The sequence below is a fragment of the Chelonia mydas genome, chromosome 15 (genome assembly GCF_015237465.2).
Source record: "Chelonia mydas isolate rCheMyd1 chromosome 15, rCheMyd1.pri.v2, whole genome shotgun sequence".
NCBI classification, from domain to species: Eukaryota; Metazoa; Chordata; order Testudines; family Cheloniidae; genus Chelonia; species Chelonia mydas.
The window spans coordinates 10,225,979-10,252,587 of NC_057856.1; the positions used below are offsets into that span (position 1 = coordinate 10,225,979).

At 39.6% G+C, this 26,609-nt stretch overlaps 1 protein-coding gene across 15 annotated transcripts in view; it reads right to left on the reverse strand.

The window, feature by feature from the left end:
• CIT (citron rho-interacting serine/threonine kinase) overlaps positions 1-26,609 on the reverse strand; it is a 95,871-nt gene that overhangs the window by 61,490 nt on the left and 7,772 nt on the right. For 14 of the 15 annotated variants that reach the window (XM_043529068.1, XM_043529067.1, XM_043529066.1 and 11 more), the window contains 8 exons: positions 25,628-25,729; positions 24,819-24,961; positions 23,710-23,803; positions 18,753-18,956; positions 18,141-18,294; positions 9,572-9,752; positions 1,796-1,901; positions 767-910 (listed from right to left, as the gene is read on the reverse strand). In XM_043529068.1, coding sequence (XP_043385003.1) covers positions 767-910; positions 1,796-1,901; positions 9,572-9,752; positions 18,141-18,294; positions 18,753-18,956; positions 23,710-23,803; positions 24,819-24,961; positions 25,628-25,729 — 1,128 coding nt within the window. Of the gene's footprint in view, positions 1-766; positions 911-1,795; positions 1,902-9,571; positions 9,753-10,810; positions 11,033-18,140; positions 18,295-18,752; positions 18,957-23,709; positions 23,804-24,818; positions 24,962-25,627; positions 25,730-26,609 lie in introns of those variants that run through there. The other variant, XM_043529070.1, reaches the window with a different exon arrangement.

Sequence of the window (26,609 nt, forward strand, 5' to 3'; positions counted from 1 at the left end):
CTGATAGAGTGTTGTCTTGGCACGCTACATAGACGGAGTTTTGGGTTTTGGTGAGAGAGGGGAAGGAGGACAGAAAAATACCAAATCCAATGGAAAATATAAACACTATTTAAGTGGGCAGAGTGTAACCACCCTCATTGGAATTTTGCCAAGACAACAGGGCAGACATCTCTACTCCTGTAAAAATGACAAAGGATCTTAAATACATATCTTTAAGGGCCTCGTTTTTACATCCCATCTGAAAAGCAGCAGTTGCCACAGACACATTGCTATCACTACACTGGGGAATAGAAGCAGTACAAACTCAGAATGTCACATTATTGAGTCAACACCACCATATCCTGAAACACCTTTGTTGTCCTTTGAGGTTTTCCATTAGGTATTGAATAGGCCCCACCCTGCTTTCATCCTGAAGTCTACCAAGATCAGAACCCAAAAGCGGTACAGTATTGCTACTAGGACAAGAAGAGAACCAATGTAGTTCCCTGTGAGCAAGACAACAGTTGTAGCTCTTTTACCATTACTACTGAATGATGTTGTAAGCACAAAGGCCAAGGAATAAAGGTTGAACAAACTCGTATCTAACAGGCCTTCAATACTCTGCAAACAATTTACTGCTCCGATTTCAATAGACAACCATTCCTCTTCCACATTATCTTCTTTCTTTATTGTATATGCACCACCGAGACCATCATGGAACAGAAAGCTAAAGACCTAAAACAGAAATTGCACCTTCAGAGGGAAAAGGACTAGGGTAAAGGCTCACACTGCATTCTGTGATGTAGGTTGCCAGGTCCTGCTCCAGGAGGGATCGCTGGGTCTCAGAGGCTTTCAGTTCCACCTCCTTTTGGCTAAGTACAGCCTCCACCTCTGACACCCTCCGGTGCAATCGCGTCATTTCCTGCTCCATCTGCAACAAACATTGAAAGGTTTAAAAGCATTGCCAAAGCTCTGTCAGTTGCTAATTTCAACAAACCACATGTGATGAATTTCAGTCTCTAAGAGACTCCTAGTTATAATTCTCCAGATGCTATTTAAATTCCAATACCATTGTCTCTGCTCCTGGGAATGCACAGTTCTTCACAAGGACAGGTAGTAAGTCTAAGTCACCCCATTCATTCAAGCTGCTTATTCATATTCAGTCATTCTTCGAACCCCAGTTAGCAAAGAAGCCACAATCATTTTTCACTTGGTTTTGCAGAGATGGGTCACTTTAGCTTTATCCCAAATCCATGCTGGACCAGAGGATGGGTCTCCCCCATCTCTTTGCAGGAAAAAATGGTCAAATCCAGTACAATGCAGGGAGACAAATAATTGCACTCTCATAAAAGTCTCGAGCAACACTTGAGTTTTTATAGACTCCAATGAGTTCTCTTTACTCAGAAACAGCAACTGTTAAAAGATGTTCACCATAATCAATGAAATGGCAACAGTTACACAAGTAGACGCAGAAGGACTAGGAAGAGAGACTTTGTATCACTCAGAACAGAAATGCAGCAACTCTGCAACCGATGAAGAGTAAATGGCGCATCCTGGAAGAAGCAGTCATCTGTGTCATGGTGAGTAAAGGGCTATTTAAAATCCAGAGCCTCCTCTTGTTAAGTTTAACATATCTACAACAAAGGCATGGCCTAAATTCATCTTCTTCTGTATTGATCAGGAAGCCACTTCGCTGAAGGAAAAGAACTTTGCCCACCACAGATTTGGACGATCAGCAGCATCTGAGAGATCCCTTGGCATACACTGATTGTAGATTCCTGGAGCAATGAGGGAGGCCACTCACATAAATAAATACCTTGTGACACTTGTCCTGGGTGTCCTGCAGCTCTTTGCTCTTTAGAAGGAGTTTCTTTTCCATGGAGCTGATCTTAGCTGGAGAGTCCAATACCGAGACAACAGACCTAAAAGAACAAAGCCAAATAATACATAAATATAGACAAAACGGTACAGGACTCTCCACTTAAACAACTTTGGTCAGATCATTGGGTAGTTATCCTGGGCTAAACTAGGAGGAAAGATGAGGCAAACTTTACGGAGTAACAGCTACTAGATTAGGTCAATCAACATTGTGTTCATTAGTAACCACCATGTCAGCTCCTCTACTGGTTACAAGATTAGTACTTTCATTTACACAATAAGTTTTAAATTCATAACATCAGACAATGTGACACAGAAAGCATTTCCAGGTGCTTCTTACACATATCTGCAGGCATTACAAAGCCAAATGTCAAATTGGTTTTAACCACTCAAGAAGTTAAATAATTCACTGAAAATTCACTGCCTGTTATATTTTGTTACTATTAAACAGGTTTCAAAAACAAAAGCAGACAGTGCTAGAAAAGCAACTGAAAACCCAAATGTGCCAAACTCTGAACCACAGTGAGCTGAAGCACCTGCTCGTTAACTTGTTCTATGCTATCCCAGGATTTTACTGAAACATTCCCAGTCCAGCTCTCTACACCCCTTCTCTATTTCATCCACACGGACACGATTAGCCACATGTCTAGATCTCAAAGTTCCACCAATAAGCTGGGCCTCCTGAGAAAAATCTACTTAACTGTAGCATTCATTGAAATTTGACTCCAGGAAATTGAGGAACGTATTTACATTTTTTTAATCACTCTCTCTGATGTGGCTCTTTACCCTCTTAAAGTTAATCATTAGTGTCTCGACCCCAAAGGGGACCGCAAGCCTCTTGTAGGGGGGGTCATGGTATTGCCACCTTTACTTCTGCGCTGCTTTCAGAGCTGGGCAGCTGGAAAGTGGCGGCTATTTGCTGCACGCCCAGCTCTGGAGGCATTGGTGCCGCCAGCAGCAGTGAAGAAGTAAAGGGGGCAATACCACGCCAGGCCACTCTTACTTCTGCGCTGCTGCTGGCGACAGCGCTGCCTTCAGACTCAGGCACCCAGCTCTGAAGGCAGTGCCGCTGCCAGGAGCAGCACAGAAGTAGTGGTGGCATGATAAGGGGGGAGTGTCATCATTTTTTGGGGGGGTGGTCATCAAAGCCTGAAATATTTACAAAGGGAGTCCCAGCCAAAAAAAAAAAAAAAAAGTTTGAGAACCCTTGGCTTAAACTGATTCTAGAAAAGCATTAGAAGGGACTATTTGTGATTTGGAGCATATGTTCGTGTTTTGTACTCTTAAGCCAGATGTTTTAACTATTACCTGCTTAAATATGCATCTCAAATTATTAAAAAAAAAAATTAAAAAACAAAATCACATTCTACAGAAACAATTCCCTGTAGCAAAATGTGATTCCAGCTAGGTAGTTAAGCAGTTAATAAGGGAACCAGTTTTAACAGAAGAAGCCTAGAGCTCATTGTTAGTTGAGATTTTAAAAGTACAATGAAGATGCTAATAAAAGAACATGCAGTCTGCCCACACATTGCTTGCCGGCTTCTCCTGGCCACAGCTTTGGTATGCAGCCAGTTATCCCCATGGAGAGAAATGAGCTTCGAGCAGCCCTTTGCACATAGCTACACACCCACACACAACAGCACTGTCTCTTCTTACACCAAGGAAAGTTTGATTTTACCACCACCATTTTCTGAGAAAATGTACTCCCAAGTCCAAAGAGACACAGAGGGTATTAGTCACATACATGAAAAGAAATGGACTTTATAAAACTGTTCCGCAGCAGCATGTATGGAACAACAGATTTTAATGAGTGCCACCTTCTAAAGCCATTTGGAATGCAATCCTGAAATTAACCTAAGTATAGCAGAGCCCACCACTCCCAACCTGCGTAGAAATGTCTAATATAATTAAATCATTTAAAAAAAAAAACCTAACAAAGAAACAAGCCTATTAGAAGAATGAAACCCACATATCAAATGACAAGATATAATGAGGATTTATTAGAAGAATAAATCTTAGAAGTGAACGCACTGGTTAAACACTCAAATTGGTTAACTGGTCTAATCAACCCTGTCCCCCAGATTACCACCTTTAAAAGTCAATATATCAAAACATCACTATACTCCTCCAGAGAAGAAGCAGCCATCAGAGAAAAATACTTATTAAATCCCATCACAGGCAGGCGTACAAACAAGGCTAAAAATGGATAGGTGAGAAAAAACAGTCCTAGAAATAAAAATTAAAAGATCACACTAGCTAAAAAAGATGCAAAGGAATCTGCTTCAAAATGTAATTCTTATAAATATAAAAATAACTGCAAATGTGTAATGATAATTTGGACAAGTTTTTTATATTAAAATGTTAACTTTTGAGATCTCTAAATTATCTCAGCAAAAGCCATTTTTTAAAAATAATCATAGTTCCACAACATTAATCATCGCCCTTTAGTTTTCTGCTCATACTACAGGCACTGCTCAGCAGATTCTAGCTAGTTCTGATAGAAAAGAGGACACTTGCACCACTGGTTCATTATAAACGTTCCTGTTTCATCCTGGTGTGTGTTTTTTGTTTTTTAAGGAACATGCTCATAATACTGTACACACCATGTTGCAATTCAAACATTTTGCCTGGAGAGCCAACTAAACCATCTAGCTGCACTGCAACACAGGGAACAACAGTATGGGATCCAGGGAGAAAGCACACCACACAGCAATGGAGTGGTGGGATGGAAAGGGGTGTATTGCTACTCTTAAATGGTCCCGCAGCCAAAGTTTGGAATGTCATTAATTGGCTCTGGAGATCGCTGCTCCTCAGGTGTGATGTGTGGGATTTAGGAAGAAATAGACTGCAATCTTTCTCTCCCATTCAAAATAAAAAAGATCCCTTAAGAAATATATGTGCTGACTATGACAATTTTTTTCTTACTACAAAAATCCGTACATCTCAACCCCAAAGCAAGCTGGTCACCATACACTGGATTTGCATTAGGCACACAAGAGTTTAGTTGTGTCCACTTCAGCTAATTCCTCCTTTCATGCAAACGCTACTAAGACTGCTTCATAAGTACCCCTACCATCTTTTTAAGTATCAAGAAAGAGTAATCAAGAGAAATGGGATGCTTAAAATCTAACAGAAGCCTTATCACGGAGATCCAAACTCCCAAAGGATTTTATGACAAGATGTGAGATGTGTGCTGTAGTGTCATTGTTACATACCCCCTCATTCAGAGTTATCTCAGAAGTTAAACACATTCAATCTGACAGCAAAAGCTACCATGCAAACATATCACTCAACTGGTACCATTTCAGAATATTTAATTAAATTAACCATTAAATCAAGGGTCACTTTTCTCAGCACAACAGTGTCTGCAATTTCCTCTAAGGTGTGAAGAAACAAACAACAAAAAAAGGGAATCAACTGTTGTAAATAAAAAACAAGAATGAAGGGGAATAGAAAAAACTCAAGTCTTGGTCAAATCTACAATAGAAAACGCTAACCACACTAGCTGTGCTAATCTATTTTCAAGAGGAAAATTACCTCCTTGAGTTGTTATTTAAATGAATTGGCTTAATGCTGATTACCTAATAGTTCATAGATGATAGAGCCACAGCCTCTCCCAGAAGGACTGTAGGGAATGGTGCAGAAGTGCTGGATGTCAGAGGGCTCCTCCTATCCTAATCTTTCCAAGTAAGAATTGCTACAGAAAAAGCAAGAGGTTAACCAAAAGGGAATGGCAAGTTCACAGCTCACCCTCTATCATGCACTGTATCGTTCCTACCTTTTTATCCCAATCTCATAAGCCTCCAACTCACCTGTGCCTCTTCCTTCTCATAGCTGTTGGTACCATCTGTCCTAATCCTGGCCCCTGCACATATCCATACTCCCCCTTCCAATCCTTCATGCTTAAGGCTAAGATTGTGTCACAGGCATTTTTAGTAAAAAATAATGGACAGGACGCAGGCAATAAACAATACATCACAGAAGCCCAAGTCCTGCTATGCACAGGCTGAAGCTGAAGAAGTCATAGAGATCAATTAAAATCACAGAATCTGTGACCAAATCATATCCTTATTCATGCTCTACTCTCTAACTTCATTTCCATCTCTACCCTTCCACTCTTCCAGCCGTTCCATTTTCTGCTCCCTCTCAAATGCCTCCTCCATCCTAAAACACAGCAAAAACCAAACAATGATACCATCAAGATGTGAATGCAGCGAACTGAAACAGCAGAACATTATTGAAACCTTGTTCTCCCTTTCCTCTTTTCTCCCTGCACAAGGGCTGGAACAGAAACCGACCAGCTGTTAGATTAAACCTACCAGCCAGAGAGGTCAATACAAAAAATAACAGGGGAAGAAATCCTCACCAGCAAAGTATCAGGTAAAATACTGGTGACAAGGTCAGCCCCTCTCCCAACATCAGCTACTGGGAAGGGGGAAGGTGCTTAGATATCTACCTGCACCAAACATGAGAATTCCACATTTTGTATCAGCCTTACCTCTAGCTAGTAAGAGTCTGATAAATGTGAAGAACCAGTTCTCTTCACACTTCTCCAGAGTCTCTTATTGGCTTAAGGAGGGTAAGAGTTGGGGCAAAAGAGAATGAAGAGAGGTCTGCTCTACCCCCTCTTCCATCCTTTTTCGGGAGTCCTCCTTACCCATGAATCATGCAAATGCCTATCTACACTGTTGCTTCTCAAGGCTTTGCCAGCCAGTGGCAGCAATGTGAAAGTAACATGATTCTTGACAGTTTGGCTATGGCCCACTAGATTCTGACTGAACATAGGACTGGAAGGGACCTCCTGGGTCATCAAGCCCAGTCCCTGCTACCGCATATAATCCCATTCATAAACTTATCACGCTCTATATTAAAACTAGCTATACAGTTTGCCCCCATTACTCCTATTGGAAAGGTGTGCCAGAATCTCTCCTCTGATGTTTAGAAACTTTCTTCTAAATTGCCAGCCTAAATTTATCCATGGCGAGTTTATACACATTTGTTCTTGTGTCCTTTTGCGTAAATAGCCCTACTCCCTGCCTGGCATTTACCTCCCAATGTATTTACAGAGAGCAAACATATCCCCTCTCGGCCTCCATTTTGCTAGTCTAAAACCAGCTCTCCATTCTCCTAACCATCCTAGCAGTCCTTCTACGTACCCATTCCAATTTGAATTTATCTGTCTTGAACGTGAGTGACCAGATCGGTACACAATATTGCAGATGAGGTCTTACCAGTGCCTTGTACAATGGAATTAATACTTCCCCATGTCTATTGGAAATACCTCACCTGAGACATCCCAGATGTAGTGAAAGTAACAGGGACCTTGTTAAATACAATCTACTGCTGCTGCTGCACAAAACCGTGAGCAGCAATAAAGGCACTGGCGCTATCAGTCTGCAAACACAGGAAACCAGCCCGGCATCACTTAGCAACCATGAGAATTATAATTCATTTTTAAATGAAAGTTTAAGTTCTGCATTGATGAGTTAGTACCTCACATTTGTTAGAGAAAGCGCCCCCCCTTACTACTAGCAAGTACACAAATGATTCTTTCAGCCTTACCCTCTGTTTGTTGTTCTCATTCACTGCCTCCTGTCTAAAATTAGATTGTTAAGATTCCTAGGGCAGGTAATATGTCTTATTTGTTCAGTAAAGTACCTAGCAGATAGTGGACACTTTATAAATTATAAAGAAGAAATCCTCCTCATTCCCCAACCTAGCAGAGGGATTGAGATCATTAGTTACTGCACTAGGTCAACACGAGTTTAAATACTGATGTATCCTAATCTCCCTACATTTCTTGCAATATTTAGCAGCTGCTCCTCAAAACAAAATGCAGTTCTTTACTCCCAGGAATGAGTTTATGAAAATCTAGTTCTAAAATAAAGTTCAGCCTATAAAATAGGCAGAATCTTCTTATAATTCCTTTCTTCCAAAAGGAATCTAATATATGACCAATTTTGTGCATCAACATACAGGAGACCAGGCTGTATCAGGCAGTTCTACACAACTTTACCCATAATTCCTCCAATGCATATTAATCTTGACCCTCTTTTGCGGTATCCTCACTATTCTACTACTAGAACCCAAACAAAACTTCAACCGTTATCCTTAACGGTTATATGCACCACCTCCCACTAATCAGTTCCAACATAGCTTTGACAATGCATACCTATATCAATCTGCAACACCCCCATTATGATCAGCCTCTAACCAATATCACACAGATATGCCCGTGCACCTGAGACTTAACCATAAACCCCCTCCACACTTCCAGTACCAGGACCCCAATACATAGAGAGTTGTACAGAGTTCTAGCAATACACCTAGATCAAGTTCTGGGTCTCTACTGACAGTTACACAAATGGCATTCTGGTTTTGTTATGTGGAGAACAGTCCACTAGGGAGTAGGATGACACCATAAGTCATTTCACTTATAATTCAAGGTAGATTTTAACCCCAAGTATCCACAGTTGAAATTTACCAACTCCAAAACTACTTCCACTGACATATCACTAAAAGCCAACATCTCACCTTTCAACCATTATTATATCCTCCTCCTTCTCCCTCCCAACCATGAAGGCAACACCTGTGAGGAGGGACAGTCACTAAAGACAGTCGGAGTCTCCCCTTGTGATCACCGACCTATACATCATATAACCTTGACTCAAAATATAGGCAACAGCCAAGAATGCCACCAAATTTGGTTCCACACTTCTCTCTCAAGCAACTTACTCAGCACCAAAAGCAACTATCACAGCCAATATGACAAAGACATGAAACCTGCTTCAAGTCCCTGATGGGGACTAACAATCAGCGATGAAAGAAAACAGTTGAAACTAAAAGATAGTACCTTAACATGTTGAATCACCAAGCCAGCCAAAGGAATTGCATTTCTGAGTGGCCTTCTGGTACTGGAATAAGGATTCCTCAATTTGATGTGCTGCACTAATTCTTTTCTCATTAGCTCGAACACCAGGAACCAAGGACTCACCAGGTCAAAGAGGTTGACACCATGCCATTTACACTCTTCCTTTTCCTGTCTCAGTTCTCTCTCTGAAATCCTAATTCCTTCCCAAATGAAGACCAATTTTTATGTTCCTCACCCCCTGCACTGCCTGTGGCTCTCTGACCCCATAACACGTCCACAATACAGCAATGCCCAATCTCAGTGTTTAACTTGACCGAGCAGTACACACTGCCAGCTCAGTGAAGTTCTATCTCTGATTCACTGACCCATCAACACACACTTCTGGATTAGTGGAGCTCCATCTCTGTGGATCACTGATTCAGCCTCACATCCACCCCTAGTTTTGTGACAACCAGTCTCTGCATCTCTGACCTAGCAGAACATACCCCCAACTTCAGCCTCTGAACTCCATAGGATTTTCCTTCTTCCAGAGACCTGAAAAAACAGAAATCAAACTGCCCACTCCTCTCCAGGGAACAGCAAACACAACTAATCCAAAGTAACCAAATCACAATTTTAGCAATGTCAGTTTCAGAACCAGCCTTATTTTCCACACAAAACCAGAGAACAATATTAAATATACAAAGCCACAGCAGCAACAGATCGAGCCTAAAGCGGTCAGCTTCCCTAAAGCAGAGAGCAGGCCAGTTAAAAACAGCTTTCCCCCTCCCCCATCCCCTCCCCAGTACAAGCCTTGATTTTCTTGTACTGATCCTGTTCACTTTGACAGTAATTCCCACTTACTCTGATCTGAGAATCCCCAGAGCCTTGATGAAGGAAAACCCCACAAACCGCAAATCTTCACCCGAGAAGCCGGCTGGGTTCAACTGCCGCGGAGAAGATAAAACCCGCGAATTCTTCTCTGGTTCATCAAAATTTGAGGTGTCATCATCAGACCTGAGGGTAGGAACGAAGGGGGGAGGAGCTGGTGGAAAAGACAAGGAGAAAAGACAAATTTCAGCTACAGTTTGCTCTGCAACGGTCCCATTCATTCAATGCTTGCAATGGCACTGCAGCTCCTGCTTTTAATCTTGCTAACACAAGCAGACTGAGCTGCTGCTCTCAAATCGTATTACAGCAACAAGAGATTAACCCTTCAGCTACCAACATGGCTACCATTCTGCAGGCACAATGTCTCCCATGCTGGTTAAACTGGTATTTTGAGTCAAAGGCACCAGGCTAAGAAAAGCTTTGGTCTAATATTTACAGGTTCTTAGTTCCTGATTTTTCTAGAAAAACAAAGATGTCTCTAAACCACCCAATTAGTGGAATAAACTACTTCATGAGAATAGAGTTAGCTACCTTGCTAGCCGGCTAAGGACTAATTTCTGCCTATCACCTCTACCAGCAGCCTCCCCAGTCCAGATTTCTGGTTCTTGTTACTATCAGTAAACATATCTTGTTCCTGGAAGATTTCAACATGCTGCAGCTACTAAACCCCAATAGCTCTTGGAGGAGGGAGAAAAAGAAATAAAGATTTGCTTCCCCAAGACAGCTTGCTTAGGATTTGGAACTCTTGGTGGGACACCACTGCAGTCTGGCTCCGATACAATCAGCTTTGAATACAGGTATCAATGGCAGGAATTATAATCTATTTCTTACTCAAATTTTTAAATCAAAATCTCTTAACTTCTTAACCAGTTGCTTAATTTCAGCCCATCTTCTAACATTTGCTGCAGTTTAATTAACGCAACGAAACAAAAGGATGTTATTCTAAATGATGTGCAGCACCCCAAGTCCCTGCTGGTTTGGCTGCATGTGAGAAAAGAATGAATGTAAAAGCTTGCTGTGCAATTCCTACCTCATAAAAGCATGTTTCCTCCCAAGATTTTTTTTTTTTTTAATTTCATCATTCAGGTCCTCACTCCCTGCAAATCTACTAAACTCTTTTTTGATCTATGAAGCAGACAGCTCTTCAGTCCACAACTAGAACACAGCCCATTGTTACAAACTGATGGAAGTGTTGTGTGCTAAAACCGTTACCATGGATCCAGTATAGATCTCCTGTAGCTGAAGGGCTGATGAGAATTGAAGAACCAGGAACAAACATTACAGCCCCTGCAGTGCAGGCTCCCTGCTCCTCACTCTGTGCATGCTCTGAGTTTAACCCTACCTGCCTGCATTCGTGACAGATGCTGATGCTTATCTGACTGACACAAGCAAAATGAGTCACTGCTGGAGCTTGCTAGCTCCCTCTAGGTTGCCAAATCCTTTCACAGCTCAATTTTTAACTCTTAATTTTCTACACTAAATTTGTGTATAAGCTAACAGCAGACCAACACCAAGCTACCACAACACCAGCATTCACTGGCAAAAATCTGCCTGTTTAAATCAGTAAATTGCAACAGTACATACATGCATGCTCTATTAGGAGCTCTCCAGGGAGCCATGCTGACACAGCTTCCAAATAGGGGAAAGGAAGGAAGCTCCACCAGGCTGGCAAGATACTGCTCACATACCATAGCTTCAAGAACATTGGAGTAGGATGAATGAAAAACTCAAAGATAAAAATATGCATTAATAAGGAAATTATATTACCTCTCAAACAGTCTCTGGAGCATTCAAATCTTCTTTGTCAATATCAAACAAATAGATTTATTGGTTTAAAAAAATTGCAAAGGTTTAATAGGATGGGCACTGTATTACAGAGTAAATTCTCTTAATATGACATCCAGTTATAGCTCTTCTGTCCAGTGCTCTCACTCACACAAACACAGGAGCAATAGATAATAATACAACTTCACTAGCTATAACATTTTTCATACAAATGGCATCCCAAAATGCTTTGCAAAGTTAAGAGTTAAAGAGTGGCAGAGGGAAAGAAATACAGGTAATACAATACATTTCATTTTCAGCATCCAGAACTAAAAGGCCTTTGGGCACCCTTTAAAAGGTTTATTCTCCACACCCCCATCTAAGATTTAAAAAGAGATTGGATTGATGAGACAGAGTAATATAGGAAGGAGAAGACTATCTAGTTGATATGGTAAAGTCTAGAACCCCTCTTGTAAGAGTAGCCAAAAACATACCTTGACAGAAAAGGAAGGGGTATATTATAACTCTATATATGACCATATCATTTAATATTTAACAGATTTGTTCAAGTTAGAAATACAGAGCGAGCTAGAATGTCACCTTTCATCAGAAAGTAGTGGGAATCTACGCAGGAACCATCCTCAGGCAACTACAATTAAAGGTAAGAAACTTTCCTCTCAAAAAAGTCCCCACTCAGACTACTGCTGCTAACGGAAGCAAGGAGGAACAAGATACACCACAATACCCAATAGCAACATCTTCATATGGTTGAAGAGGGCTAAAGATGGAAAGTAAATAGGACTTTTAGAAAGAGAAAGCTAATTTTAATATCACATCATTTTCTACTGCAATTTCTTCTGATGTTTAATAAAAGCTCTGCACAAAGGAGAGACACAGAGAAAGCTAGCTGAAAGGGAAGAAACCTGAATTTGCCCTTTGCTCTGCATCTCCTGAAGAAGCATTAGTGTGAGAAGAGCTATTACCAACCTAACACTTCTTTCTAACCTTGTTACAATATTACTATCAAGGAAAAAAAACAGTCATTCAACAAACACACCTCTGGCTGCAAGGGGATCAGAACTGCTGACAGTGACTGAGAGAGGAAAAATGAATTTCTTCGGAGGTAGGTTTCAGACCACTTTGGATGAGAACAAACTCACAGGAGTGAGAAGGGACACAACTGGAAAGAGATATGCTAGATCCGCTTTGCTTGGTTGGTTTTGCTAATTACTTGGTAATGTCTTTAGATTCCTTTATTCCTGAGATTAAGGCATTCCCCTGCTTGTCTCTTGAAACTGCCTGTAAAATAATTGGTGCGGCTTATAAAACAGGCTGAGAAAAGGGAGCAATTTGGTTGGTTAACAAGGGTTTAAATGCATGTCTATGAAAGGGTCCTTGGGTAACCAGAACTGGCCAATTATTTCTTGTTTAAAACCAGAAAATTCTCATTCCTCTATAATTATGGTATCCTAAAAATAACAAGATGAAGACTAGCAAATACAAAGGTGTAAGCCTGCTCATATCAAGGCTATTCTCAAGTGTTTCTTTAAAAAGAAGAACCGCTTAAAAGAGGTCATAGAAAGACTCTGGGAACTGAATAGCAAATATATGCCATTGTATCTGGCAAGATTAAAGATTTGTTCAGGAGATTCACACTTTCTCCCTCTCCAGGTTTATTCAAAAGGAGACAAAACTATGCTACAAACAGGATATTCTAATCCTGTTACTTCAATCTTATAAAAACTGATTGACACATGGATCATTTTCTGCCTGTGATATGCCGCAAGTGACCACATGTGCTGTTTATTATTTAAATGCCTTCTAGAGAACTGCACATTACATAAGAATCAATTGCTTACTCAGATACCCCTCTTATGGAGGAAGGATATAACCCTCATCCATCTGTTCCCTAAGAATGACTTCTGGAGGTAAGGGGGTGTCATATGTTGATAAATTTAAAAAATAGCACTGCAGTAATTACCCAGTTTATCATCATCTTTATGATCACACTAAATGTAAAACAGTTTTTGAACTGTGTTAGTATGTGTATTTATGTCTAGTTCAAGGAATAATACAATTAGCTCCATCATTTCAAATTATTTCCATGTAACTTTAGAGATTAGATACTGCATTTCCCTGGGATTCCACTCTTCTAGGTCAATGAAAGACCTTACTGGACTAGGGAATTTGAAGGAACTACAGAATAGAAATGTATCTTGTCTTGTTCTGTGATACAATCTATTCTTCCTGGTGTCAAAAATGTATACTGCCTTTCCAATGGCAAATAGATTAAGCATTAGTATCTTGTGCTTTCAGTAATATTTATGGAAAACCCAACAAAGGACAGCATCAGCTCTGAATTATATCTTTAAGAATATTTGATCTAGAACAGACTAACTGCAAAATACACAATAGGCCTGTCCCAGCTATAAACAATATTCACTAACTGTACAAGAAGCTGACCCCCTTGTAACTTCACCCAACCTAAAAAAATAAAAATATTTTAAGACAATGGTCAATTTTTTCTGGAAAGTTGTCAATAAGGCATTTGGGAGATATGAGGGCTCAAAAATGAGATGATCTCAATTCTGGAGTATTTGAAGTGAGCTTTAAAAGCCTTACAAGTTTGACAAGTTCCTGACATTCAGCTATCCAGATTTAATTTGTGGGAAACATTCCCACAACGTATGTCTTGCAGACTAGACTATCATATTGTAAGGATGCATGATTTGGAGTCACTTATGCTGGTAAATTGTTCCTGAGACCCCCCATTTCTCAAAAAATTACATTACATAAATACCTCAATATCATGCAAACTCCATGCAAAGAGAAACAGGAAGATATTGGTCTTTTCAAGTAGTTTTCACATTTCCTCTCTCACCATATTCTCCCTGGTTCTGTTTCCTCCTGTCCACTAACCTTTTCTACAACTCACTTTCTTCTTGCTATTGTTAAACATTTTATCCTGCTTATTAAACTATCATCTTTCATCAGAAGGGTACTTCTGAAACTCCCAGGTAATTGCTTCAGTTTCCTCTGCTTTTCAATTTCCCATATTCAAATGCTACTCCAACCCTTATGGAATCCTCTGAGCATTCTTTCCCTTTCTCTGCTAAGAGGGGTACGTAGCCAAAACATTTGGCTTGCTGTATGAAAGAGCAATAATGGGGGGGGGAATGTCTCTCTGTGTATTTGGCTACATTGTCCACTGCCATTAAGAACAAGAGTGTTCTTCCCAAAGCTATGAGATCATTCCTTGGGCCAGGTCAGAGAAAAACAAATGCTTCAGCACCAATGGCTGGCTTGGATCTCTCCTGTGTCATGACACTACCTCAGGCATCACAGATTAGGAAGAATGAATACAGTGGATTTTTTTTTTTTTATGAAGACATTTCTCCAGAGGTAGTCTCCAGCTCTCTATTACACACCTTCTTTTGCACTAAGATGTAAAGTTCCTTCCTTTCTTCTCAGATACCTTTGGATTAATTTCATACAGGTGAATATTCTGCCCTGGCCTTCAAGACCTTCTATTAGTTGCTGGGCTATTAGTTACTTCTGTGACTGCTGCCATTTTCCTTTGTACTTTGCCAAAGAGCAACTACAGGACAATCCTCAAAGGAAATACTGTCCTTGCCCTATGTGTTTTGTATTTAGATTAGGGTAAAAAGCCTCCTGACCACTTCTCAACTGTACTTCATGAGATTAAGTTTGTAATTTTAGATTCAAATTAAATGGCTAATGTAATTTACTGACTTTTAAAAAACAATGAAACATGAAACTATAGTTATGAAAGCTTATTGGATAGCTTGCAATCTTCTGGCCAGTAAGCAAGCAGTACATCATACCCAGTTTCCTCCGTTTCTCTTAGTCTGGGTTCTTTTAACATACTTTAAAGAGCAATGTTCTGAATTTTCCAGTCTAAACCCTGATTATTATTTAACTGACAGATAAGTATAACTATTCTGGCTACCAATATAATTTTTACTCTACGTAAAATACTAAATACACAATCCAAACCTTTTGCAGTACATTATGTCAAGTAAATCAACATGCAATCTTTAGGGAAGTGAATGTTCTGTAGCAATAAACTTCAGTAAACAGCAGAAGTAAATAAATACAGGGCAGAGAGCCTACATTAGGTTTTGCTAGTATGCTGCTAGTAAGGTGCAAACTAACAACGAAAAGCTGTTTCAAACACCTACTGGAGCAGATTCAGGTGGCTGACCTGGGGGCTTACTGAGAGCTGCATTCTACTTCTACATTTAGGACCCAACTTCAGATTCCTGCTGCCTGAGCCCATGGAGGTTGGAAGCTTTCTAGAAGTGACTATCTCAGGGGAAGAGAAGATATGGTTTAAATGCAAAACTAATAAATTGTTTTATAAGTTCCCATAACAACAAAAAGTGAAAGGATGTTCTTGGTCAGTATTAACAGCACAAATTCTAAGCTGAAAGGGGTAGAGTTAGGCTGATTATCTAGGCGCTTACATAGCCCCAGTTACAACAGTGATGGATTTCAGAGTAGCAGCTGTGTTAGTCTGTATTCGCAAAAGAAAAGGAGGACTTGGGGCACCTTAGAGACTAACAAATTTATTTGAGCATAAGCTTTCGTGAGCTACAGCTCACTTCATCCAATCCGATGAAGTGAAGCTGTAGCTCACGAAAGTTGATGCTCAAATAAATTGGTTAGTCTCTAAGGTGCCACAAGTACTCCTTTTCTTAATAGTGATGGAGTACTTCCCAAATACTTAACAAGTAACACACTATCTCTTTCTTCCCTCTCATCCTGAAAGAGAAATAACTTGATTGATTTATAGATGCGTATCTGCGTGTGTGCATATAGAACTTATTTAGTGAAAGACACATCAAAGGAACAAGTTTTACATTTTATTCTGAAAGCAGTTAGGTCCATGATCATCAACTCATGGGAGCAAGCTCCATCGGCTATGCCTAGCTCCTGTGAAAGTTCCACTTCCTGCTCTCACAAGTATCACACTTCTGGCTGACAGTTTCATTGCTCCAGTTGAACACAGCAGTCATGAGAAGTCAAGCTGATGGAGAGAGCAGCAATCTTTCTAGAAGCTAACTCCTGACGGCTCTGAATAGTAAGACAGACATTGACCTGGACAAACTGAGTTAATGGGGAACAAGTACAGAGAGCAAAGCACCAGGGTGATGTATTCATTCTGTTGCTAAAAGCAGAAGTACTGCTGTGTTTTGTACCAATTACAGCTTTTTCATGGGGTATGGCTTCATTCCTACATATGAGTCATTATAATTTAGCCTGTAGATCACAACTGTATTGATCTCACCATGGCTAGGTCTGAATCTAACAGACTAGGGCACAATCTTCTGGCCAGTTATAGATGGAAATAGGCTGGGAGGTTTTGGGGTTTTTTTGTTTTGGTTTTTCTTTTTGCTCGCTTGGCTATTTGGACATACAAAAGAACCCCAAGAATGCCTACCAATTGAATAGTCAGTCAGCATCATTGTTCTCCTGTGAAATGGCAAGGCAATACCAACTAACTTAGACAGTTTCCAGAATGCCAGACAAGCAGATTGCCAAGGTGGCACTGGAATGGATTCCAACTCACCATTTTCCACAACATCCAAGATACCTATGAAAAGATTAAGTTCTAAACTCAACCAATATAGGAACTTCGAGAACAAAAACTGGTGAAGTAGTAGAGATGGCTCAAGAGAAAGATGAAAAGTGAGCTGAAACCTACACCAGACATGCTGAAATAATAAGAAACTTCCCAATCAAAACTCAATGATATTATAAAGGTAACAACCAACATTTCTGATAGAATAGCTGTTCTAAAAGTTTAGGATTCTTGAAGCTGAAAAGAGGGAGAGTGTCAATATTCAACCCGAGAATCCCCAAAGAGGACAAACAGTCATCTGAGGCTGGCGATCTAAGACTAATAGTAATCTTAGAATCTAGACTACTCTCATGATGCTTAATAATCAGAATAGCCAATCTGTTGGGCTCTGTACCAAATGTAAGGAAGACCTGGTCCTTGCCCCAAGGATCTCACAGTTTAAATAACTGAATAGTATTCTAAAAATCAGAGGTTCAAGGACCACTGGTGAATGGAGTACTTGGCTTCATATGTGGTGCTGGTGCCTCAGTATTTCCAGCAGCTAAATTGCATTACTTTCCTAATATTACAGCCATTGTTTACAAGGAAAAGTATTTGCCACACAGATGGTTATTCTATCACCAGGGGAGAAGGTGGCCTGCAAAATTGTGAACAGGAGTGTCCACAAGAAAATCTCTAATTAGATGTGGTCCACACTATGAAAAAGTTTGGGAATCCCTGTTCTACTTTAGTTTCTAGTAGCATAAACTCCATTCCTATAGCATCCCTGACATAGGTCACTACAAACAGAAGATAAAAGGAGCATGATTCACATCTAACAAATTGAATCATGAAGTGGTAAGAGGAGAGAAGATTAAGAAACTACAAAACAAAAACAAAATAAAGGTGTAGGCAGACTAGAGTGGGGAAGAGTTGCAGGAATACACTTGTATTTTATATAATTTTTTACTTACATTTTCACCTGTGAAATTATAACATACAGTATATTAACACATCCTAGCCATAAAACAGAATAAATAAATCATTCCTCAAAACATTTCTGCTGCTATAGTGCAGTACCGCTTCTTTTTTTAAAAAAATGATTAACCAGTTCAAACACTCAGCAAATACTCATTTTACTCATACCCACATGTTATCAAGGACCTATTTTTAATATAATATTGTTCTGCTTACTATTATGGATGTTATTCCAGTCAATTTTAGAGAAGAACGGATGGCAGCAGAGACCCTCATAATCTAGTCTCTCCTTCGGTCCACATAACAGACTCTGGACCAGATCAAGAAATTCATTACTGACTTTCACATCTTCTGGGAACTTCAGGAACCTCTGCATTTGAAATAAAAATATTTCTTTGCTCAGTAGGAAAACAGAATCTGAAGCTTTTAGGTTCAAATCTTCATTAACATGAGATATGCCAAAAACTTTAAGGTTCAAGATGGGAATGAAAGTTTTTTGCTAATAAATACTGTGTGCCAATTTCATGGTACATCAAAGAAGATCTTACCAATACTAGAGCAGGACACAGAGAAATCTTTCTTAACTGATGAATTGCACAGACTTATTTTTCGACAATTCTTATAATAATTAGTGAAGTAACCTGAGATAGTCAAATGACTGACATACATTCAGGGCGAATATGGCAAACATTTTCAATACATGTTTCAGAGAACACTTGGAATGTGACAAAACAACAGACGTCTAGAACCCCCTTTTTCCAGCTATAGAAAAAAGTAGTTTTTAGTTCTAGCCTTCTTTATCCTGAAATATAGGAAAGGCCTCTCTACCTGGAAGTTCATGATGTTATTAAAGGTTTTTGTTGAGGTCCCTTCAGTGAAAGGAGATTTTCCATAAATCATATCATAAGCAATGATTCCCAAAGACCACCAGTCACACTCTGGGCCATGTGAAGCTTTACCATCCCCGTTCAAAACAGTTAGCATCTCTGGTGCCATGTAGTCTGGGGTGCCAACAGGCAGCGGGGCATTCACCTGGAAATAAAGACATTACATGTGAAGTTACAGTCTGGCCCTTGATTATTTTCCTGGCACTGAAATTAATTTTTCATCGTGCTTATAAAGAACAGAGGCATCTGGTTTTCCACCACTGTTTACAAGTAAATTTATAAGTAGGAGCTTTCCCAGAAAAGAATCAGAGAGCAAGATAACTAATATAGAGTTAGTTACAGTGTTAGGGAAACTGAAAATTAATAACTTCCACATGGAATGAGTTAACATAGATTAAAAGAGCTAATTGTTTCTACAAACCACATACAACTGAAGTAACCAAGACTTAGAATGTTGCATTCTAAAGAGCATGCACTAACCTCTGATGTTTTAAGTGGTACGCACAGTGCCAGTGATGCAACTTTCACTGACATTAATGGGAGCGTATAGCTAAATTCTCATACACAAGTGAAATTTAGGGATCAACATTTCTCAGCATGACTTCCTGAGCCTACACTTCATCCATCATTCTCCCCTACCATTCCATTCTGCGTATGCCACCAGCAAACTAAAATTGACTGGAATCCTGGTCTCTGAAGTGCTCTGAACAGGTTCTTCAGGAATCAGAATTAGTCATTTTCACACTGCTACTGGCATAAGGATGAAACAAAACAGCAGGGGAGAGCAACGCAATAGCCAGAAGGTTGAAGAAATAGAAGACATGAAAAAAAGGAGAAAACAGTTAACGTAAAAGGTAATAAAGTACGGGGGCTCTGAGAAAAGAAAGATTTGGAAGATACAAAAGTGCAGTATACAAGATAATATAGTATAATACAGTATACTGTCTACACGATAAAGAAGGGGTCTTTATATAAATTCAAAATATACACAACAAAAGCAGGCTCTAGACTAGAAATATATATTCTATTTATAAATACAGCTTCTAAATATTTTAATTTAAAATTCTCACTTCTTAAAACGTATGCAGTATTTTAAATTTAGAAACAGCCTGTAAAGACAGCTAAACCTAAATAAGTTTTTTTTCACTTAGAAAGCAATGTGTTCAGAATCTAACCCCAGAATACTGCAGTATGACTACTTTTAAAACTGGAATATCAATAGAGTTCAAGATATGCCACCTTCATGCACACTTTGAATACATTTAGCCCTGATTCAGCTATACTTGTAAGTACATAAGAACAGCCATACTGGGTCAGACCAAAGGTCCATCTAGCCCAGTATCCTGTCTTCCGACAGTGGCCAATGCCAGGTGCCCCAGAGGGAATGAACAGAACAGGTAACCATCAAGTTATCCATCCCATCACCCATTCCCAACTTCTGGCAAACAGAGGCTAGGGACACCATCCCTGTCCATCTTGGCTACTAGCCATTGGTGGACCTATCCTCCATGAACTTATCTAGTTCTTTTTTGAACACTGTTATAGTCTTGGCCTTCACAACATCCTCTGGCAAGGACTTCCACAGGTTGACTGTGCGTTGTGTGAAAAAAATACTTCCTTTTGTGTTTTAAATCTGCTGCCTATTAAATTTCATTTGGTGACCCCTAGTTACTGTGTTATGAGGAGTAAATAACACTTCCTTATTTACTTTCTCCACACCAGTCACAATTTTATAAACCTCTATCATATCCCCCGAGTCATCTCTTTTCCAAGCTGAAAAGTCCCAGTCTTATTAATCTCTCCTCATATGGCAGCCGTTCCATACCCCTAATCATTTTTGTTGTCTTTTCTGAACATTTTCCAATTCCAATATATCTTTTTTGAGATGGGACGACCACATCGGCACGCAGTATTCAAGATGTGGGCGTACCATGGATTTATATAGAGGCAACATGATATTGTGTCTTATTATCTATCCCTTTCTTAATGATTCCCAACATTCGATTCGGTTTTTTGACTGATGCTGCACATTGAGTAGATGTTTTCAGAGAACTATCCACAGTGACTCCAAGATCTCTTTCTTGAGTGGTAACAGCTAATTTAGACCTTATCATTTTATATGTATAGTTGGGATTATGTTTTCCAATGTGCATTACTTTGCATTTATCAACACTGAATTTCATCTGCCATTTTGTTGCCTAGTCACCCAGTTTTGAGAGATTCTTTTGTAGCTCTTTGCAGTCTGCCTGGGACTTAACTATGTTGAATAGTATTGTATCATCTGCAAATTTGGCCACCTCACTGTTTACCCTTTTTTCCAGATCTTTTATGAATATGTTGAATAGGACTGGGCCAGTACAGACTCCTGGGGGACACCACTATTTACCTCTCTCCATTCTGAAAACTGAACATTTATTCCTACCCTTTGTTTCCTATCTTTTAACCAGTTACCAATCCATAAGAGGACCTTCACTGTTATCCCATGACAGCTTACCTTGCTTAAGAGAGCTGGTGAGGGACCTTGTCAAAGGCCTTCTGAAAATATAAGTACACTATATCCACTGGATCCCCCTTGTCCACGTGCTTGTGGACCCCCTCAAAGAATTCTAGTAGATTGGTGAGGTATGATTTCCCAGTACAAAAACCATGTTGACTCTTCTCCAACAAATTTTGTTCATCTATATGTCTGATCATTTTGTTCTTTACTATAGTTACAATCAGTTTGCCCGGTACTGAAGTCAGGCTCACCGACCTGTAATTGCTGGGGTCACCTCTGGAGCCCTTTTTAAAAATTGGCATCACATTAGCTATCCTCAAGTCATTTGGTACAGAAGCTGATTTAAATGAGAGGTTACAGACTATAGCTAGTAGTTCTGCAATTTCACATCTGAGTTCCTTCAGAACTCTTGGGTGAATACTCTCTGGTCCTGGTGACTTATTACTGTTTAGTTTATCGATTTTATCCAAAACCTCCTCTAATGACACCTCAATCTGGGACAGTTCCTCAGATGTGTCACCTAAAAAGAATGGCTCAGGTTTGGGAATCTCCCTCACATCCTCAGCCGTGAAAACCGATGCAAAGAACTTATTTAGTTTCTCTGCGATGGCCTTATCGTCCTTGAGTGCTCTTTTAGCATCTCAATCGGCCAGTGGGCCCACTGGTTGTTTAGCAGGCTTCCTGCTTCTGATGTACTTAAAAAAAATTTTGCTATTACTTTTTGAGTCTTTGGCTAGCTGTTCTTCAAATTCTTTTTTGACCTTCCTAATTATATTTTTACACTTCATTTGCCAGAGTTTATGCTCCTTTCTATTTTCCTCAACAGGATTTAACTTCCACTTTTTAAAGGGCGCCCTTTTGCCTCTTACTGCTTCTTTTACTTTGTTGTTTAGCCACTGTGGCACTTTTTTGGTTCTCTATGTTTTTTAATTTGGGGTATACATTTAAGTTGAGCCCCTATTATGTGTCTTTAAAAAGTTTCCATGCAGCTTGCAGGGATTTCACTTTTTGCACTGTACCTTTTAATTTCTGTTTACCTAACTTCATTTTTGTGTTGTCCGCCTTTTTGAAATTAAATGCTACAGTGGTGGGCTGCTGTGGTGTTTTCCCCACCACAGGGATGTTAAATGTAATTATATTTTATATACATATCTTTTATATATGTATATTACCAAATCTTAGTAATAAACTATTACCAAGCAGTCCAGCTATATTCACTTCTTGGACCAGATCCTGTGCTCCACTTAGGACTAAAGAATTGCCTCTCCTCTTGTGGGTTCCCGGACTAGCTGGTCCAAGAAGCAGTCATTTAAGGTGTCAAGAAACTTTCTCTCTGCATCCTGTCCTGAGGTGACATGTACCCAGTGAATACGGGGATAGTTGAAATCCCCCATTATTATTACGTTTTTTATTTTAATAGCCTCTCTAATCTCCCTGAGCATTTCACAGTCACTATCACCATCTCAGTCGGGTGGTCAGTAATATATCCCTACTGCTATATTCTTGTTATTAGAGCATTGAATTACTATCTATAGAAATTCTATGATACAGTTTGGTTGATTTAAGATTTTTACTTAATTTGACTTCATTTTTACTACATAAATAGTTCCAATGAAATCCATTAGCCTACACAAGTGCTTAAGTTCTCCACATGTTTAAGTATGTTGATGAGTCAGGGCATTTCTGAGAAAAAGCCCTTAGACCCTTTCATGTGATTTTTTTATCCTAGCTTTCTGAAAAGTATGCGTACAAGTAGTACTGTCCACTCAAATGTTTTAGAGGGAACTTTTGTGATAACAATGCAAAATACCTTTTAGAGAAAAATAAAGAGCATAAGAACATAAGAATGGCCATACTGGGTCAGACCAAAGGTCCATCCAGCCCAGTATCCTGTCTACTGACAGTGGCCAATGCCTGGTGCCGCAGAGGGAGTGAACCTATCAGGTAATGATCAAGTGATCTCTCTCCTGCCATCCATCTCCACCCTCTGACAAACAGAGGCTAGGGACACAATTCCTTACCCATCCTGGCTAATAGCCATTAATGGACTTAACCTCCATGAATTTATCCAGAAAAATCAATAGTTACAGACATCTTTTAAAGTATGAATTCACATTGTAACACAGCCTTAGTACCATGAGAAGGGAAGCACTGTAAAAGATTTGTCCTTTCCTTACCCACAACTAAAAACCTGTATAAGCTAATCTGTTTACAGATCTACCTACAGCTATGGAAGATACTTAGCACTTTTCGTCTTTGAAGTATTATCATTAATACTCCATATTAGCTGGGAAAGACAAAAGAATAAAGTATCAACAGTCAGGAACGGACACGAAATTGGTTTTCATTTTTGACTGAATGATCCAAACAAGACAGACACAGTTTATATACACTTTATTACCGTTTTGTTCGCTGTCATTTTGGCAGCTGATCCGAAGTCCACAAGTTTAATATGTCCTAGTCGGTCAATGAGAACATTCTCTGGTTTGATATCTCTGTAAGTAAGCACAACACAATCAATAATCTCTCTATGCCAGTCAGTAGCTGTTCCTTGCTGTCACTTCTACATAACATCTCCTTACTACTCAATCTGTGTCTCCCCAACTGCATGCTGTTCTTTGTAACCCTACATAGGGATTCTGTGGGGTCTGGACATCCAGTTGTTGCTCCACTCACAACTTTTGTTTTAGGCAGTCAGCTACTGAGCTTTCCCCACTGGAGGCTGGAGGAACCAAAAATTAATAACAAATGTATTTCTTCCATCAAAAAGGAAAGAGAAGAGAGGAGTTGGTGTTGCATTGCTATTTCATGACACATCAATGTGCTGAACTTAAATGGCAATGCAACATCATATGGTTCTCAACCCAAATCCTTAGAACCAACTTATTTTGTCGTTCTTCCAAACTCCATTCAAAGCCAAGTAGCCTTCCAGCTGTTAAAAGTCTGCGTGCTGCTGCCCTACATGCAGCAGCTGTTGGTTGGGACATATGCGTGGTCTGTCCATATGACTGAATACTTGGGGTGAGTATCAGATTGTAATGACATCCATGGATCCATGGTGATAGGTTCCTTAGAAATTCTTGTAATACATACATGCACCCAAGTACTCTAACATACTATATTGGCTTTGTTTTTCCACAGCACTCATCTCACCTCACCTCAATAATCTTTAACAGTTCAAATAGTTTATTTTATTATTTGGTGCCAAAAACATCCAAACTCAATTGCTGTAAAATGTCTTCATATTTCCATAGTACAAAACAATGTAACCGAGCTTTCAAACATCTGTAGCCATCCTTTCATATTAGTTTCAGGGTTTACATCAAACGTAATGCCTTCAGCAACAACTGCAGCGGGAGTATAATTCGTTTTCTAACTTTTTTCCTAACATGTATGAAAGACAGACCTTGAAATAGATGTCACATGAGATTTAGAGTTCACCACTCCAATACTCATTCCAGAATTATACTGATAAAATCATAAGTGTATTTCAAAGAGATGCCCACCTACCGGTGTACATAGCCCATCTGATGGACACTGTGAATGGCCAAAACCAGCTCTGCTAAATAAAACTGCACCATACTTTCATCTAGTTGGTCTTCATATCGGTTTAAGAGTGACAATAAGTCTCCTCCAGGTTGATACTCCATAACCTGAATGAAATTTAAGAGACATTGTTGTAGTTCAGATACACAAAAAGACATCTGATTAAGCCCTTAAATACTACATAGGCCAGATAATCTTATAGTTAGGCTTGTATTTTATCAGTAAATGTAGATAAACATCAATTTCACCATACATGCACAAATCAATTGAAAAATATATCCATTGATAACAGAAATTTACAGATAGGCCACGAAAGAAAAACGTTGCTTATTAGAGTTTAAGGCTAAAATTTTGACATACAATGTTGACAGCTTCTTGTTTTAACATGTATAAATCTTTAACTTTTTGAATCTCAGTGTCTGTCATTAAATAATTATTGTATGACTCTGCATAATTTCCCACAACTGCAAAAATATAAATCAATAAAAATCTTTAAAAAAAAAAAAGAAAAAAGCTTAGGACCCATAATTTTGCACAACTCTGAAAAGTTAAACTGATAAAAATAGAAAAAAATGCTTAAAATAAAAAAAGCCAATATTATCCATTGAAATTATAAAAAAAATAAAAATAAAAAATTCTGCCAAGCCTACTTATGGTGTAGGAAAATTTACAGAAGGAAAGGTAAAACTTCCAGCCACCACAATGCTGTTTAATACAAACATAGAAAAGTTCAACCTTAAACACCACAGAAGAGAAAAAAAATCTACACTTACCAAGTAGAGATTTTTTTTGTCCTGAAATGCATAGTGTAACTGTGGGATCCAGGTACCGCTACTCCGAGATAATATACTCCGTTCTTCTTCGAAAAATGACACCTACAAAAAGAAAATGGATTAGTTTTAATCCTAATAAAAAGTAACAGAATGCATTAGAATTCCCTAGCTCCAGAGGAGCATCCATCATTGCCATAAGCTTATAACGTGCCATTTATTCAAAAGTTACTTACAAACCATCATCTGCCACTAACCAGCTGTGTGATCTAGGAAAGTCATTTCACCTCTCTGTACCTCTATTTCCCTTCCCACACTTCATTGCCTTGTTTGTTTAGATAGGAAACTCTCCAGGGTAACACCATCTCTCATTACGCGTTTGCATAATATTTAATATAATGGAGCCCCAATCTCATTTGGCACTTGTCACGGAGTCACCGGGCAATGCTCTGGAACTACTCCATAAGAAGCCAGTCAGGACTCTGGGGGAGCTTCTTCTCTGTGAGCAGACTGTCTCCAGGGCAAAAAGCTTACACAGCTTTGACCTTCCTGGATCTGACCTTGGAGCATTCAGCATCCCCTTCTCACACCGTGCACTTCCCACAGCGAGTCCGCACAGGCGGGGCTCCTGGGGAAGCCAGAGGGCCCTGCACCCCCAACTCCGCAGTCAGACGTGACTCTCAGCCAGCCAGTAAAAAAAAGACACTATGGTGCTAATAAGCGATGGTCACATAAACACCACCCTATACCGGAAACCCACTGACCGCTATTCCTACCTACATGCCTCCAGCTTTCACCCAGACCACACCACACGATCCATTGTCTACAGCCAAGCTCTACGATACAACTGCATTTGCTCCAGCCCCTCAGAGACAAACACCTACGAGATCTCTATCAAGCATTCTTACAACTACAATACCCACCGGCTGAAGTGAAGAAACAGATTGACAGAGACAGAAGAGAACCCAGAAGTCACCTACTACAG